General features: G+C 47.3%; 6 protein-coding genes across 6 annotated transcripts; 2 read left to right on the top strand and 4 right to left on the bottom strand.

Annotated features, from left to right (window-relative positions):
* Window positions 1-92: 92 nt before the first annotated feature.
* PENARI_c098G08373 (uncharacterized protein) lies at window positions 93-853 on the top strand (the record flags this gene model as incomplete). The annotated part of the gene is made up of 2 exons (XM_022637822.1): window positions 93-125; window positions 476-853. The coding sequence occupies 2 exons, from the start codon at window positions 93-95 to the stop codon at window positions 851-853; spliced, it is 411 nt and encodes a 136-aa protein (XP_022482324.1).
* An 807-nt stretch (window positions 854-1660) lies between these two features.
* Window positions 1661-5403, top strand: PENARI_c098G03491 (uncharacterized protein; the record flags this gene model as incomplete). Its single annotated transcript, XM_022637819.1, has 5 exons — window positions 1661-1698; window positions 1769-1993; window positions 3931-4537; window positions 4821-4877; window positions 5296-5403. The coding sequence occupies 5 exons, from the start codon at window positions 1661-1663 to the stop codon at window positions 5401-5403; spliced, it is 1035 nt and encodes a 344-aa protein (XP_022482321.1).
* Window positions 5404-7791: 2388 nt separating this feature from the next.
* On the bottom strand, window positions 7792-9747 carry PENARI_c098G10444 (uncharacterized protein; the record flags this gene model as incomplete). The annotated part of the gene is made up of 6 exons (XM_022637823.1): window positions 7792-8231; window positions 8292-8780; window positions 8839-9227; window positions 9283-9443; window positions 9504-9510; window positions 9566-9747. The coding sequence occupies 6 exons, from the start codon at window positions 9745-9747 to the stop codon at window positions 7792-7794; spliced, it is 1668 nt and encodes a 555-aa protein (XP_022482322.1).
* Window positions 9748-13662: 3915 nt separating this feature from the next.
* On the bottom strand, window positions 13663-15553 carry PENARI_c098G04205 (class I adenylate-forming enzyme family protein; the record flags this gene model as incomplete). The annotated part of the gene is made up of 5 exons (XM_022637820.1): window positions 13663-14087; window positions 14140-14261; window positions 14311-14405; window positions 14472-15196; window positions 15250-15553. The coding sequence occupies 5 exons, from the start codon at window positions 15551-15553 to the stop codon at window positions 13663-13665; spliced, it is 1671 nt and encodes a 556-aa protein (XP_022482320.1).
* A 274-nt stretch (window positions 15554-15827) lies between these two features.
* Window positions 15828-16352, bottom strand: PENARI_c098G11141 (uncharacterized protein; the record flags this gene model as incomplete). The annotated part of the gene is made up of 2 exons (XM_022637824.1): window positions 15828-15847; window positions 15902-16352. 2 exons carry the CDS (start codon window positions 16350-16352, stop codon window positions 15828-15830), a joined length of 471 nt encoding a protein of 156 aa, XP_022482325.1.
* Window positions 16353-16784: 432 nt separating this feature from the next.
* Window positions 16785-17118, bottom strand: PENARI_c098G06338 (uncharacterized protein; the record flags this gene model as incomplete). Its single annotated transcript, XM_022637821.1, has 2 exons — window positions 16785-16967; window positions 17035-17118. Coding segments are annotated over 2 exons (267 nt in total), but the record flags the coding sequence as incomplete, so codon positions are not given.
* Window positions 17119-17143: the final 25 nt, after the last annotated feature.

The following is a 17143-nucleotide window of genomic DNA, read 5'->3' as shown; positions in this document are numbered from 1 at the left end:
AAGCCTCCATACATTCCCGCTACCCCCTCTCGATACGTACTACGACACGCCAGAGCACGGAATCACCACGATCAATGCTTTAGGGCGTCAATATGGCTATGCAGTCTCAATTCTCCGCTCAAAACGTACTAAGAAAGGGGTCATGAAGACCGTCCGACTATGTTGTGACAGAGGTCGTCCGATAAGAAAGCGACCTGATAGACCTCCGGAGCGCCAGACTACGACACTTGCCAATAACTGTCCCTTCAGTATAGCGCTTCGGCTAAGTCTCGAGACGGGTAGGTGGTCTATTACGGTGGAGGATTCGACACATAACCATGGTCCGTCACCTCTGTCAACCCACCCAATTCAGCGAAGTATTAAGCTTTCTACGGTATCAGATAGCGTCAAAAAGCAGCTTGAGCAGGGCCTTCCTACCCGTCAGGTCCTTCATGGTCTTCGAAAGGACAATCCAGAGACTTGCCTTAATGCCTAGGATATCTACAACTTCCGGAAGAAGCTTCATGCTAAATTCCTTGCCGGCCGTACTCCGCTTCAAGCTCTATTGATAGAGCTTCTAAAGGACGGCGAATGGATCTTTAAGTATAAAGTTGACGATAAGAATCATGTTACAGCCCTCTTCTATATATATAAGACGAGTATAGCATTACTTAAGACAAATTCATGGGTTATTTCAATAGATTGCACCTACAAAACTAACCGGTACGGCCTTCCAATACTCGATATCGTCGGCTTCACTGCTACGGGCTCAACCTTTTACGTCGGCTTCGCCTTCATAAAAGACGAGAAGGATAATAGCTACGAAGTCATTTTAAGCTATCTTACAGAGGCTTACGAAGCTCTCGGCCTTTAAGCACCCCAGACCATCCTTACCGATAAGGAGTAGGCGCTAATAAATACTATGAAGGTTGTCTTCCCTTCTACAAAGCATATGATCTATCTATAGCATATCAACATGAATATCTTAAAGAAAGCGCGTCCGCTACTTACTAAGTAGCTCGCAAAAGCTCGGCAAGAGACTGAAGCTTTAGCAAATATATCCGCTTCCTTAGCTTCCTCATAGCGTCGGACGAAGGCAGAGAGAGACCGAGAGCTTCGAGAAATGGTCGATAAAGCGTGGAAGATAATGCTAAAGCGGTGGATTCGTGTCGTCTACGCTGTCACTACGGAAGAGAGATAGGAGAGATGGAAATAGCTTCAAGAAAGCTACAAAGAGCCGATTTTTATGCCTCTACTCGAGTATCTATAGACTAAATGGCTAGACGACTACCCTGAGTATTTCCTTTATGAATACACCTCCGGATACCTTCATCTCAATGAGATTTCGACCTCTCGGACTAAGGGAGCTCACTGGCTGCTTAAGCAAGACCTTTAAGTCTCGACCAATAATCTACTAGTTGTTCTTCGCACCTTTAAGAATACTATAAAGCTTCAATTCGATAAGGTCACGGCTAAGATCGAGAATAAGAAGGTAAGAAGGTCTACGAATCTCTGGCGTCTATTCAAATTAGTAGATCGACGGGTTTCATTGCAAGCAATCAAGCTTACGAAGGCTGTCTACAACCATTACCTACCGGAAGCAGAGGATAAGCCGCCTATTCCTCCACTTTGCCGCTATAATTCGAAGAATACGGCAGGGTTTCCGTGCATTTATCTTATTATGCAGTACGAAGAAGAGGAGAAGAGCTTTGAGCCTAAGTTATTTCATCAACACTAGCATTTGTATAGTGTATTTGCACCTCCTATTAACCCGCTACTCCTACTCCAGGATCCTCTCCAAGTACGCCGGCGAGGACGCCCCCGAGGCGCCAGGAACTTCATCGGCGGCGGAGCAAGCACCCAAGGAAGCACCTAAGCAAGCACCCAAGACACCTCCACCCAGCGAGACCCCTCCGGCTTCGAGCTCATACTATCTCAGGAAGGCGGACGGGGCCGTGGACGGGGCCGTGAACGCGGCAGAGGACGTGGAGGGACACAACAGGCATCACAAGGGGTAGGAATAGCTTCACCTACGGCCTAGGAAGCTCAACAGGGTTCTTAGGAAGGCGGACGGGGCCGTGGACGGGGCCGTGGACGCGGCAGAGGACGTGGAGGGACACAATAGGCATCGCAAGAGGTGGGAATAGCTTCATCTATGGCCCAAGAAGCTCAACAAGCTTCTCAGGAAGGTGGCCGTGGCCGTGAAGAGACCCAGCAGGCATCGCCGCCAAGCATGGCTACATCTTAGGGGTCGGGAATAGCTTCATGGGCATCTCAGGACGAGGATTCCTGGTCTGATCGCCTCAGGAAGCGCCAGGGAGCTCCATAAATAGCTAATGCAATACAAATTACTCATTTTCTTCACTATTCTCATGCAACTCTTTAAAGAATTCAACGTAAAATAGCGGCCGGCCGCTGCATGGGCCAATTCCTTCATTTCTACATAAGTTTTTGAAATCAGCATCTATTTCCTAATTGGGACTAGTGCTGTGTTTTTGGCATGGTGGTGGTAGAGTACGAAAGGGACTTTATTTAACTAGGGGGCTACATATTAAACGCAAGTACCTCAAGTTTGTGGTGGTGGCAGAAATATTGCCGGCAGAAAAAAATTGTGGCCTGGAAATTCAGGCAGGGGGGGTGTAATTACTGATGGGGGGGGTGTAATTACCGATCCCCTCTGTATATGCTAAAACCCTCTTTTTCCTTTCTCCATCACGTCGTAACCAAACCCAAAGATCTACTTCAAATTTTCAGATGTTCTGTTTGGCGTGTTCTTATTCCATTAGGATCTACCACACCCGACAAATGACACGATGGGTTATATGTCTGTACGAAAACTACTTTGTCCAGTCTTCATCGTCAGAGCAGTGCAAACACAAACATTTCCTTAATCTCCCACCTGGTCATAAAGCATAATTGTAATATTGAAAGCATTGTCCTAAATTACATATCATATCTAGCAATAAGAACCTGTTAGGTTTCAACCCTCTACTTAACCCAGTTCTAATATAGAACCAGGTTTTCTGCGGATTCCACATCTAAAAAATACATCGGATATTTCCTCAGTTTCTCGACCAGGGCCTCCAGTTAATTCCTTACCTTTAAGACTGCGCAAAAGCTATTATTTAGACTCTGATGATAAAAGCTATGATTTTAGACACTAAGGATACGGATACTAGGGTACGTTTCTTCTATCTGATTTGAGAATTACGGGCAGCACCTTTTGTATGCAAACCTTATCCTAAAGTCATATTTAGAGTAGATTCTTGTTTTGAATTGGACGACCCATTTGGGACATTGAGACAAAAGCCTGTCCCCGCCCTCTGGCCCCCGTCCCCGCACAGCGCCTGAGGCTGAAACGGGGCCGCATGGATACAAATTCCTCAGCCTTCCAGTATAACCCAAAACCCAACCCAAAGCTAGGTTGGGTTGGGTTGGGTTGGGTTGGGTTGGGCTGGATGCGGGTCCAATTGGGCCGTGGAGAAATCTACGCATGGCTTTCCCAAAACGGTAAACCGACCGCTATCTGTTCCCGCGCACTGACCCCCGCGGAACGAAACTAGGACACATACGATCAAGAATTATTGGCTATTAGTTATGTACGCACCTGAACGATGGTTCCACTTACCTGAGGGGTCAGTCACCACGCATCCGCATTCTGACAAGAACTTTGAAAAGGAATTGAAAACGACGATCACGAACCGCAGAAGGAATAGGCAGATTCTTTTCTAGTCCGGATCTCCTCAAAGTTTTCGAATCAGTTGAATGTGTTGAGGTTATTTGACAACCATCTCTCTTCAAATCAAAACTGCTTGGATAAATGGCATCAAAGTGAGTGTTATTGTTCGAAGCGCCAATCTACTCAAGAAGAGGTAGATCAGAAGGGGACAATATCAAATGAAGAACAAAAGCGAAAGGCCATTCACAGACACTCACTAAAAGTTTTCAAAGAACGGTTTACAATGGATTCCACAAAGTGGCTATCGTGCGGGGAACAGTGGACGACGTTCCGGCAGTCCTCCATCTCCTAGACACCGCAGTCAAATGGCTAGTATCGCGTAACAGAATTGGGCAGTGGGGAGCAGCACCGCTTTCTGAGAATCCACAACGCGCCGAACGACTCAGAGAATTTGCAACAACCGGCCTTGGTCTTTGGCTCGCTATCAAGGTTGCTGATGACACGCCCATGCTGGGCCAAAATCAACTCTCTAATACAAACCCCCAAACTATGAACGGAGAAGCTCCGGGGGTCATCATAGGAGCGCTTGCTATTGGAGAGAGGATGCCTTATGTGCCAGCTGTCTCTGAGCCTGAGCTTTACGTGCGCTTATTAGTCTCGGATCGACGATGGGCTGGCAACCAGATTGGCCAACGACTTTTGGAATATGCACGTGATCTTGCCAACGGAGCTGGAGTCTCATTACTACGGGTGGATTGCTATGCAGGTGGCGACGGCAAATTGATCCAATATTATGAGTCTCAAGGGTTTAAACGATCTGAAAGTTTGAACCTGGAAGGCGACTGGCCTTGTCAAGTGCTTGCTCAACGGTTAGACAACGTGAAAGGAGAAGAGAGAGGTTGACTCTTTCTTTGCCGGAGCATATTTGGTAGCTCCGAAATGGACTTCGACATTTATCGGATACATATATGATGTAGCGATAGCTTGGATATCACTCCGGTGAGGGGGACTGGGTAAATGAGTCATTGGTAGGACGATGTAGTGCAACCAGTTGCTGTTTGATTGGCCGCACCTTCTGATATGGTCCGCTACAGTAAGAGCAGAAGAGAAATCGCAATACATGATTGCTGAGATCCTGTTTAAATACTGACCGTGCTGAAAGGTCATTGAATTAGTAAAAGTCGGTCAGAAGTGGTGGCAACGCCTTCTCGAGGCCTGGGTATGACACACCTTTGGATTAGAAATACTGTCAGAAATTGAGCGGATAGATAGGACATTCTCGGCATCCCAGTCAATAGTCAATGGATATTCGAAGACTCAAGCCGGCAGCAGTACTACAGATTTCAGGATGTGAAGACCTCTCTTTACTTCAGATAATCCGACTTTTCTTCTCGGGCTGAACAAAAATAGTAACCAGCAAAGTTATTAGGAAGGTAGCAGAAGAATTGAACAACCGATGATACCGATAGCGGCGGTCATCGCAATATATTCAGTGAGGACGGGCTCGTTACATTCGTCTCGCAGTACCATAAGGGTTTTCGGTATCCAATGACACCAACGTGATTTATCCGTATTTACCCCAGGAAGTGGGTGAATTACTGTTATGGTATTTATGGCTTATACTGACGTTTGTGAAGCGGTTGGAGGCTTACGTAGAGAAGGTGCGTTTAGATGCGCCCTTCGAGCTGGCTTCGAACAACTTGCTCGGGTCCTCGCAGCTCAACGGCTCTGGGGGGTCACAATAGATGGGGGAGGATATACGGGAGTCATTGATCAGTTCAGGACAGATACTGCATTTATCGTAGTTGGTGCTAGTCTCTCCATTGGCGTCAACAAAGCCCCCGGAAATTTGAAGGTTTCCTGGAAGTGGAGATCCTCAATGCAGTTTTCGCCGAACCTGGAAGACCAAAGAGAATACAAACAGGTTTTTGGCTAAGGTGATATTTTATATGGACCAGCACAGAGCCCGTTATGCTTTTCTTCTCACGAATGCTGAGCTTGTCGCTGTACAACGGCTGAATAGTGATGGCCGCGTCGCTGTCGCTACACCTATTCTATGGACAAGTGGGGTTGTTGGACAGCTATCAGTCTTGCTATGATAATGGTATATCGGAATGCTAGCGGCCGAGGATGATCACTGGGCTCTCAATTAACGTCGATGAAACTAGCTTTAGCGGATGCACTCTTTTGATACTCTACGTCGTCCATTTTCATAGGCCTTGGTTATTCCACTTTTTAAATAAAGCGCCGAGTGATTAAATTCAGTGCAAGCACTCGGAACTTTTGGTAATCTTGACGTCAACCGCTAATCTCACTGAGGCATCACAGCGGTTTTGCAGTCGCGCGCCATAAGGGCAGCCTAACAGTACGAACGGCGTAGGCCACGGTAGGCCTTGACGAGGCTCTAAGTTCGTTTCCAGGAAGTGGAACGCTTTACATGTATGTACACGGATATATATAGTTGCTGTAGCCTACGTATCGCTTCATTGCGAGGGGTCGAGGTAAATGATACACACACACACTATAATAAAATGTGTACATAGCAATCTTCAGATCTGACAAAGAATCACACATGTTAACCAAGCTTAAATCAGGTTGTTCTTGCAACAGACAGAGAAAACTAGGGAAACGCGCGAGGAACTTCAGGCGCGACAAGACGTAGTAGAGCATCAAATTAGGCAAGGCACCGACGGCACCCTCTCCGTTGGAAAATCGCACCAAAGTTCAACAACTCCACTCGTCGGTGTGACATCCAATGGAAATCCTCTGCGCGCATCGGTTAACCCATCGCCGCTGTCAATAGCGAGTCAACAAGACTGCTCTTGGCCTTCCCAAGGTCCACTACAGCTTTAACCTCATCGTCAACGCTTTGCAAGAATCGCTCCTATTCCACACCGGTTTCCATCCAATACTGTGCTACCACTACTAGGGAATAATACCTAGGTACGTGCCTTAGGACGGAAGCGTAAGGGTCGAGATAATAATATATTTAAGTACCACTAGTTAGTAGTATAGCTAGATAATTAATCAATTTAAACTCTACTATTCACTATATTAGATTCTATAAAAAGGCCTAAATTCTAATAGCCGTTAGATATTTTAACGTACCTTAGAATACTCAATATTACAGCCCGAAATTTCACAATTTATGTAGTCATGGGTCTTAGCTTATTTATAACGTTTGTAACCCAACTTAGGGCCCCAGACGTAGTACTAGGTCGAAGACTCTGACCTAGACCCAGTACTGGGTCGAAGACTCCGACCCAAAACCCAACCCAGTCCGGGTTAGGTCCGGGTTGGGTCCGGGTTAGGTTGGGTCATGCGGAAGTCTATCCGCTACCGGCCGCCTCCCACTATAGATCGACTGCTACTGTTTAGAAAGAGGGAAACCACACCGGAAAATCTCTAAGATAAAACTAAGACCAAACCTCTACTTAAGTTCGCCTCCTTATCTACTTTAAGCGACAGCGAAGAGTCTAAAATAGACACGTCCGATAATAACTCCGACACTAAGCGACCACGTAAGAAGTGCGCAATAGGTCTTAATAGACCTAAGACACTACGCCCATTTTACCCCCCCTGCCCCTCTACCCCGAGATAGTCTAACCCGGAGCTATACACTACGCTACCCCTACTAAGCGAACAAAGGAATAGGGTCGACGTTGTCACGCTGATTCGCAAAGCGAGACTTAAAAATATAAAGAAGGTAGATAAGACAGATAAACTTCGGGAGAACACTTAGATTTCATTTCCCTTAGCATGATATCAGAATCAGAACCCAGAGTAACGCTCCCGACAACGCTTCCGACGTCGCCTATAAAGGGCCAACAGGCCAGGAAAGTATGTGTTCTGCCGATTCGAGTCGAAAGCGAACCCGTGGGGATGCGATCAAACGCCATTGTAAAAAGGCCGGCAAGGCTGTAAGCAAGTACCACTATGAAGGTTGCGTTATAAATGAGTGGAGACCATTGTCTCAAGAGACAGGCACGCCTTGGCTTGAATTCACTGTGAGATGGTTGATAATTGATCATAATTCTTTAATTCATTTCTAAACGCAGTTATGAATTCTTGGCAACACATATCTCATGAAGATAAAGCTCCGAAATCTATCCAACAATATCTATGAAACGCGACTAGAATAGCCACGCAAGGGTTTTCTTATAAACCTTCTTCCAGCCAGTGAGGTTTTGGTGCTCAAGGGCCAGAATGGCCTCAAATTCGGCCTCTTCGCGATCGATCTCGGCCTTTCCGGTCCAGATATCGGCATTGTGGGGCCTGATAATCTCGGTCTTCTTGAAGAACTTCCAACCGGTGAAAGCCATCACGTAAAGGGGGATTCCGAGATATGAGGTTATGAAGGTCTTGTAGTCAAAGTTGCCGTACTTTTCGGGGTTGTGGATGAACACGCCAAAGCTGCGGGTGAAGGCCACCAGGACACAGAAAAACAGGGCGATGGAGGAACCGATGATTCCAAGAGGTGCCTTGTAAGCCAGGGTTGCTTCATCGACGCCCTGGGCCTGGCGAGCGCGAATGAAGAAGATATGAGTGATCAAAAGGGAGATCCATGTCAATACTGTGGTAGCAGATCAATATCAGAACATACTTAAGTCATTTGGGGAAAGGTAGAACATACGTCCGAAGATCGACACCATGTCGGTGAAGTAGCCAAAGACCTCCTTGGAACCATTGGAAACACTCATGAACGCGAGCAAGCAAAACGCAGCCGAAAGAATCAAGGCAAAAATTGGGACACCGGCCTGGTTGGTGCGAGCGAAAATTTTGGGGGCCTTCTTCTCACGAGCGAGACCGTATAGTGTTCGGGTCGCAATGTAAAGATCAGAATTGGCGGCTGATAGCACAAACACAAGGATACAGGCGTTGATGATGTGAGGAAGAGCGGCAACTTGCTTCATCGCGACGACGAAAGGCGAGGCGGCGGCAGAGTTCTTAGCCTTGGTGGCGAATGCCAGGTCCTCTGAGTCATAGGGGACTAGCATACCAACGAAGAGGACACTGAGAATATAGAACACGATGATACGCCAGAAGGTAAGCTTGATAGCTTTGGGGATGGTCTTGCGAGGATTCTGGGCTTCTCCAACGGTGACACCAATAAGCTCAGTTCCTGGAAGACAATGGGGTTAGAAAATCCGAAAGCGAGCGAGAAACATGGAATGCCATACCAAGGAACGCAAAAGTGGCCTGCACCATGGTCGACCAAAAAGCAAGGAACTTCCCAAGGTTTCCGTCAACATATTTCGTGGCAAAAGCACCAGGTTCGTTCCAGTACCGGAAACCTCTCCTGTCGTGATCGGGACCACCACCAAGTGCGAAAATGAAAGAGCACAGAATTATGCCCAAAATGATAAGCACTTTAAAAGACGAGAGCCAAAATTCCAATTCACCGAAAAATTTCACACCAAAGTAGTTGATGGTAATGATTGCTACCATGAAGATGGCAATCCATACACCCGGGTTGACATTTTCTGCAGAGGTTTTCGGCCAGTAGGTGATGACCAGGGCGGCTGCTGTCAATTGCGTGGGCGGTAGAATAATGTATTTGAGGTAGTAGCTGGAATACGATTGGTACTTTTCCCTCTCAGAAACTGGCATGAATTTTTACTCACCACCATCCGAGGGTAAATCCGAGAGCAGGATCACAGAAACGACCAGCGTAGCCCGTGAAACCAGACGACAAGGGCAGCCAGGCGGCCATTTCACCCAGACCACACATGACTGTCCAAACCACGAGACCCATGAAGCAGTACGCGATGAGTAGGGAGCCAGGCTAGTTAGAATAGTTAGTCAATTTCAAGCGTCGATAGTAGTTGGGAAAAGTTCCACATACTCCGGCTCTAGAAGTCTGGGTTAGAAATATTTCAGGTAGAGTTTTAATAAAGGAAATCTCACGTCAAGGCGCTGCCAGTGCCAACAATCAATCCAGTCCCAATAGCACCACCAATTGCAATCATGGAAATGTGACGAGCCTTGAGCTCCCGGTGTAGCTGCACGGGCTCATCCTGCTCGCCTTCCTTGGTGTCGATGTAGCCGGGCTGCGACTCGAGAGCGTTGATCTCGTCGGGGTGACCCATCTTGCTACAGGCCAAATTGACCCAAAAAAAAGCCGCAGTAGCAGATGAGAATGAGAGGAAGAGAAGTAAATGAGACGAAAACAGCTGTGTGTGGGGGAGGGGAGGAGGGGGGACTGAATAAGAGAATCAACCCAACGCACAGTTTATAAGCGAATTCCGGGGTCAAACTCAAGACCACCATTATCTCTCCCCTCTTTCGCCCCCTTCAAGCAAGCAGTGGAGACAAAATCCTGGACGTGCCTCGGACCTAAGAATGTACTACTAGACCACCACCACGTTTTGCCGTGCTCGGACAGTTTGGGCACTTGGCAACCCTTGGCAGTGGCTTACCGGCCATTCCGTCTCGCTGTCTCTCTCCGCTAGCCCGGGTGAGGCGCATCTAAGGTAGTAGGGTGAGCAAATCATTCAGGATCCCGAATTGCTTAGATTTTCCTGCAGGAATGAAGTGCAACCAAGTCAATGGGCCATCTCAAGCCGTAATAAACCCATCCCTGGGGTCTTCGATATGGAAAACTAGATAAGAATGACCCACCGACCACCTGGGGAGAGGATTCCCCGGGTTATGACAAAGAGAAACTACGGTGATTTGCCCCCCAAGCCTCCCAGGAACCTTCATGCTCCACTGTGGAACCCTGCCATCTGGCCCATCTGGCCAAACGGGGGATACGGGGGGTCGCCAACTTCCCATTCTATTGGAAGGCGACTCCGAAAGCAGCCCTGCCTAGCCGCTCGCGGGCAGCAGAATTGCTGGTTGCCCGATCCGCCTTTTGGTCCGCTTCGCCGGAAAGAGTTGCTTTCTAATTGATTGCGGCTCACTTCTTGGCATTGTCTTGGCTCGGTATTTTTCTTTTCACTCGATCCTGTGGTTTTTGTCTTGGCAGATTGGCTCGGGGGCCCACGGCCAGATAAGAAGATGGCGGCCCGGGAGTGATTGGGCGCACGCTTCGCGTAACTTTTTCGGCGTGTGGAGTGTGGAGCTGGATGTCAGCCAGCGTGATATACTTCGGCTCCTTCGGGCCCTTTGACGTACAGGAGAGATCTTATTAGTGTTATGGTTTCTCCTTCGTAATCCCCCGCATTATCCTCTCCACAGAATTGAATACATGACAGCAGGAAATTGAGCCTCCCGTTGTCCAAGATTTGGCATTCGTGTGTTTCTCGTCTCCAATCGCCGAAGATACCCCAAAACACTGCGCCAGGGAAGCACAGCATTAACTGCCAAAATCCAGTGAATGAGGGGCAAATATTCCTGTTTATTCATGGGACGACGAAAACCTTGGAATGCCGTCATACTATAGCTCAAACTAAGCTAGACTTCCGCAAAGCTCGCAAATCTAGTAGTCGAAACCGGACCCATGAGGTAGGTTTAGATAAGCAATATTCAGCTTTTTTTTATTGTACCTTATAGCATATGTTCCGATCAATTACGAATCTTTAATCCTCGTATTTTTATCTATTTTATTTAATTTGTTGTGGTCGTTTGAATTTTTATATCTAGGCGGGAGTGGATAGTTAGTAATTAGACTTCTCCACGACCCAATTGGACCTCGGACCCAATATGGTTTTGGGTTATACTGGGTGACCCAATAAAACCCCTGGGTACCCAATTAGGTAACAAACATTATAGACATGCTAAGATTTCATAGCTTCATAACTTATGCATTGTCGAGCTGTAATTTTGAGTATTTTAGTTATATCCTTTCTCTCTAATTTTTCTGCTAGACTTTAAATATCAATGGAATAGATTATAATTCAATTTTATTATTGTATATGCCACAATGCCACTAATAAGTCTCAAATATATCGTCCTCCTTTTTTTCCCGCTTTCTCCCTAATGCCCGTAGCTAGGTGCTACTCTCTAGTAGTAGAGGCCTAGTATCACTATCATTACTCTCACTATTATCACTATTATTATCTATCTCTATTAGATTATTAGACCTATTAACTAGCTCCTTAGTATCACTAATTAGGTCTATCTTAACCTTATTAGGCCTCTTATCTTTCACTTCCTTTGCTGCCTTAATGTCGTCTAAGGAGAAGAATCTTTTAAGCTCCTTTGCCTCTCGTTCTTTAAGGTCAAACCTTAAAGTATACGAGGACACGGTGAGCGGGGGGCCAGAACCGGCTCCTATTGCACCGCCGTGCTGCCGCCCTAGACCGCCTACCCGTCTCCGCTATCCCCTTGCCCCGTTCGGGTTTAGTGCCTCCTCTAGCCGCTTTTACCGTCCTAAACCGGCACCTCAATCTATAAAACACCGCTCGTCCTCCTCGTAGCTTTGTCGACGTACTTTCTCTTCTTTTACCTGTCTAACTCCCTTTTTCTCGACCCCCGCTAACTTCTACGCACTAACTTGCCACCTAATACGTCGCCCCTTTTATTTCCACCGGAGATACTACTTAATCCACCGTTAACCCCGTTCTAGCCGGCATTACCTATAACGCGGGCTAATCCCTAGCGAGTTAATATATTAAAATTATAAAGTCTTCGGATATATCGTATAATATAATGCTAGTATCTCCGCCGATAGTTAGTTACAATGTGCGACAAGACGTGTTGATCTGACTAGGAGTTGTATACAACCTATCTGAGATATTTGAGGCTGCCAGTGTTCTTATTCCCCTGGACCACTCATCCTGAATGGGGGTCTCTTTTCTTCATTAATCTTCTTCTTCTATTTTTCTCCTGATGTATTTATCTTCTTTTGTAAGACACATTCTGCAATTCTAGATGAAATTCACGTACAACCTCGGCATAACTATATATACCCTGCATTTCATCTCTCCGGATCAATAGGAACAGTACAATCGCCAAAATACTCTTCGATCCACATCTATCCCAATTATCAATACTTTGTCAATACTCTCTATATAAAAAAGCCACACAGGCCCCCATCGTACCAGCTGAATTCGACATTGGGGCGATAACATGCCATGCTGCGCGACGGGGTATCACAGTCATTTACTGCCGTGTCATCATGAAATTATGCGGACATAATACCGCATCTTGAGGGGGATTGAGTGAGGTTTGTCTTGTGCGAGCAGCGATGAGTAAACTCTCTTCAGCTGTTTATCAGCCGAGGAATTATCATGCTCATCATCCATATAATGAATGGAATGCTTAGACGGGAGGGTAGCTGGATCATAACCTTTCTTATCAGGAAATAATAAACTGATAATTTAGGTATAATCTGCAAATGTTTATGGACCCTGTTGTCCAGTTTGAATCTTCGATAAAACGCATTGAGGATGTGTACGCCCAATCTAATAGATAGTCATGTGTTAAAAGGACACGAGTGGGGTACTCGTAAGGGGATGATTGGCTACATCCCGTGATTCGATGATGACGATGCGAACGGGGTTGTTGTTCTTCTGAGACCCTTTTAGTTGAAATTCTTGTTTTGATTTCTCAAGATGGATACAGTACACTTTATAGCTCGCTGTTGTGCTAGTCTATCACGTCGCATGCAGTGTGACCGGCTGAGCTGACTGAATAACACAAGCCTGTCCACTACAATCCTCATAATCTCCTATGTTTCTCGACGGGGTACCAAGTATGCAAGAGGTTACTGGTAGGCTTATGTTGGAGTTTAGGTCCTATTGGGTTTAATAGGAGCCTAAGGCCGACGCTTTGGCACTACTCCAACGGAGATAAGATGGAAGGGAAAAGAATGCATTAGTTAATGGAGATTAAGCTGATTAATCTAATCAGAACTGATAAAATCCCATGAATCTCTCTAGATGAGATATCTGGCAGACTTTATGGGATAAACGGACTCGAGAAACATGCAGTGAAGCAAGGGGTAAGTAAGAGGCGAACTTAAACAAACAACAAACATATGTAAAAGGAATGTATAGGATGACTTGCCCTGGAACTGCGGATTCTGCCAGGCGGAGAAGCTATCTAGTCTCGACAGCTTATAAACCTCCCCAGTCAAATACGCGCGATGAAGCAGCCAGATCAAGCTGATTCCCGCAGTATTCGACTCCTTCCACGGCATATGGATCCGGTATGTACTCGGAGATGTGGAAGAATTTCCGGAGGCACTCCCTCTTCAACACCTTCTCGGACGGCGTCAACGGGACATGTTCCTCGTTCTGGAGAACCCGCAAGAGGGCAGGCAACTTGTACGAAGCCAGGTTCGTCGCAGCGAGGTCGTCGCGTATCCGCTTCAGGGTAACGCTGTCACTCTCTTGCTTTTGAAGCCGCACAAGAGCGGCTACTAACCCGCCAGCTCCGTGGTCTTTGACTGGAAGGACGTGCGCTTCGGTGATATATGGGAGATCCAGGAGTTGTCTCTCTAGCTCGGGAATGGATATCGTGTATTCGTGGAAGCGAACAACTGTCTGGTTGGTTACTCTGATGGGGACATAGGGGATATAGGAATACAGTACAGTCGGATGAAATCCTTCCGTCGAAATAGTAATCATCACCGACGCGGTGGGCTTGATCGCCTGTTTTGTAGAATCCCTCCTCATCAAAGGCGGCGCCAGTGGCTGCTTCATCGCCAATGTAACTGTCTGTGTAAGTAGATGGCTAGGAGATGGAAGATGGTCTGGTCTTACTGGGAGAATCTGATTGGGCTTTTGACGAGAATTTCCCCATGGTCACCGTGGGACAGCTTGACTGTTCTCCAAGGGATGACTTTACCGATATAGCCCTGATTATGTTAGGAGACATTAGAGATGGGAAGAACGCCATGCACACACCTGCTCATAGACCGAACCAGGGGGTTGATAATGACACCCCCACCCATCTCTGTAATCCCGTAACCGTTGATAATGGGCATACCGGTCAAATCAGCAAAGAAGCGCCAAGTGGATGGATTCAGCATCGAGCCGCTCACAAGCACCCGTTCCAGCTTCTTCGCCCCGTCTATATATTCATTCCGTTGTTCAGCCGCAAGATGGCTGATATTTTCCTGGTAGTACTCCATCAAACGTCTCAGCAACGTCGGGGAGATGGCCATTTCCGTGGCTCTTCCTTCCCTCAGCACTTCCCAGAACCGGGAAGGAGGGGCTTCACTCTTCAGTATATGCAGGTTTTCACCGACAAGCACACTGTCGATCAGTCCTGTTCCGCCTACCCAGTGCGGGGGACAGGATGCGAGATAGAGCTTTGCGGGTGTTATACCTTCTTCGCAATGGAACATCTTCCGGGGGAGAACAACACCCTTTGGAGGCCCGGTTGTGCCCGATGTAAATAGAATCAGGCAGCCAGCTGTTTCTGGCAAGGTCAGCTCCTGGTTGATCTCGAGTTCTGTCGAGCTGGAGATGGTCGCTATCGCGGGATCCGCTCTTGTGATTGTGATCAAAGTCACCCTTTGGCCCTCGTTTCGGGCATGTTCTGTAAATGTCGTGGCCATGTCGACCGTTCTCTTCTCAGTCAAGATATAGGCTGCCTTGACCTTTTTCAGAAAGTACAGCGCCTCGTCCGGATTCAGCCCCGTTGCTATCGTAGTTTAGTACCATATCATCAGACTATCCCGATAGACAAAGGCTTACATAGAGGCACACATATACCCCCCAAAGCCACAATGGCAAAGAAGCTGATAATAAAGCTATATCCACTATAGGCCAGAAACGCAATCGACCTGGCATCCTCTCGCAGACAACCCTGCTCGTCGAATGAAGCACTCGGGAGATGCTCTCGCAGGATCTCCCGCAGGTGGATAACGTCATGGATCAAGTCGCTATATCTTGCATCAACACCATATTCGTCGTGGAATAACACGCCCGGCGACTGCTTGGCTAGCCTCCGAAGCTGGCTGAAAATGGGGTCATTTGGAAAGCCTAGCTGGGTCTGCATTTTGAGTGTTCTAGCAAGAGTGGGAAATTGAGAGACACCAACAGCCCAGTAGCGACTTCTTATAAGGCGCAGATCGCTTTTTATTGATCACGTGTAGTCCTCTGGTTGCTAATGGAAATCAAAATTAGTTTTCAGCTCTTGTTGACAGTGGGTCCAGCCCAATCGGTTTGGTACACGTCAATATTTCAAAAAACGCACTGTTAAAATACCAGAGCAAATCGCCTTGGCTTAATTCTACTGACTGGCTCACTGTCAACATTCTATCCTGCCATCTCTACGGACTAGCCTGTTCCTCTATTCACCTCCTAGTCAAGTCGACAAAATTCATCACCTTCCTACCCGTCGTACTGCGCATAAACCCGCTAAAATCAGGCAAGAGCTTGAGCTCAAACAGCTCCTCGTTGCACTTGAATACGTAGAAAAAGATCTTAATTTCCCGCGCCAACTCCAAATCACTGATCTTGCCAGCGCTCGAGTCTCGCAGCAGACGAATTTCAAGCACAACGCTAATCTCCTGCGTGTCCACCTCGCGATACCGCCGGATGACCTGGTACTGCAGAATGCCCCAGGACTCGGTCTGGAACAAGCGTTGCACGACTGGGAATTCAAAGTACTCCCCGTACCAGTCGAAGCTGATGTTTCGGTCACGGCCGTAGACGCGCGCGACACGGAAGTGCGATGCATCTTGGGGCGTTAGTTGGGACTGGATGGATTTAGGGAGGGGTTGAAAGGAGGCAACGTCGCCGCAAATGTAGCGCACAAGAGGGTTACGCAGACGCTGTAGGGAGGTCTGGACCATGAGGCCCTTTTCACCGTCCGGAACAGGCGCAGTCGGGGTATTATCTGTGTGGTCTGGGTCGAGAATGGAAAAGGGGAATGTGCTTTGTACAACATTCTCTAAATAAAACAAAACCTCGTCAAAGGATTGACACTACGTTTGAGTACGGACTTCACTTGTTCTCTGTTTGGTTCATTACATAGCAGTAAAGAAATACATGGCACACTTCCCACTGGCAACCCCTTATTCGGTTCTTTTAAGATCCACCAATATGCCCAGACTACTTTTCGAGCATTGATTCCAGCTATTGAGCACGACAGTCATTCGTTCCCACGATGATTCCAAAGCCTGCTCAAAGGAAAGCAGTCGTAATCGCTGCTCATCATGAGGAAGCTGAGGTCCATTCCTCTCTTTGCTCGGGTTATTGCTAGCCTCCTTCGAGAATTGACTCTTCTAGTCGACATCCTCGCCACTAAGGTGCCTAGGCATACATGATGCACATAGACGTCGATAGAGCCCCACGGACCGAGCCGCTTGAAATGCTAGTTTCGGATCGTCGCGATCGAGATTTGCTAGTGTCGCCAAGATGGGTTGAAAGTGCTCGATCGTCAGGGTTTCTTTCTGGTTGGTTTCCAGCTACGGGAGGGAGAATGCCAGTAGTCAGCCAAAAGATCTAATGCTGTATGGGATGCACCGAACTTACCTGTCGTGGTTTGGGATCAGAAGCGTCCTTTGGGTAGCCTTTATCAACCTGAATTGGCAGTCCACTCGGCCGATGATCTCCTTCACTATTTTGGTCCGGTACGTTCCTT

Source organism: Penicillium arizonense, assembly GCF_001773325.1.
Source record: "Penicillium arizonense strain CBS 141311 chromosome Unknown PENARI_contig098, whole genome shotgun sequence".
NCBI lineage: Eukaryota > Fungi > Ascomycota > Eurotiomycetes > Eurotiales > Aspergillaceae > Penicillium > Penicillium arizonense.
This window is presented reverse-complemented; position numbering and strand designations above follow the sequence as displayed.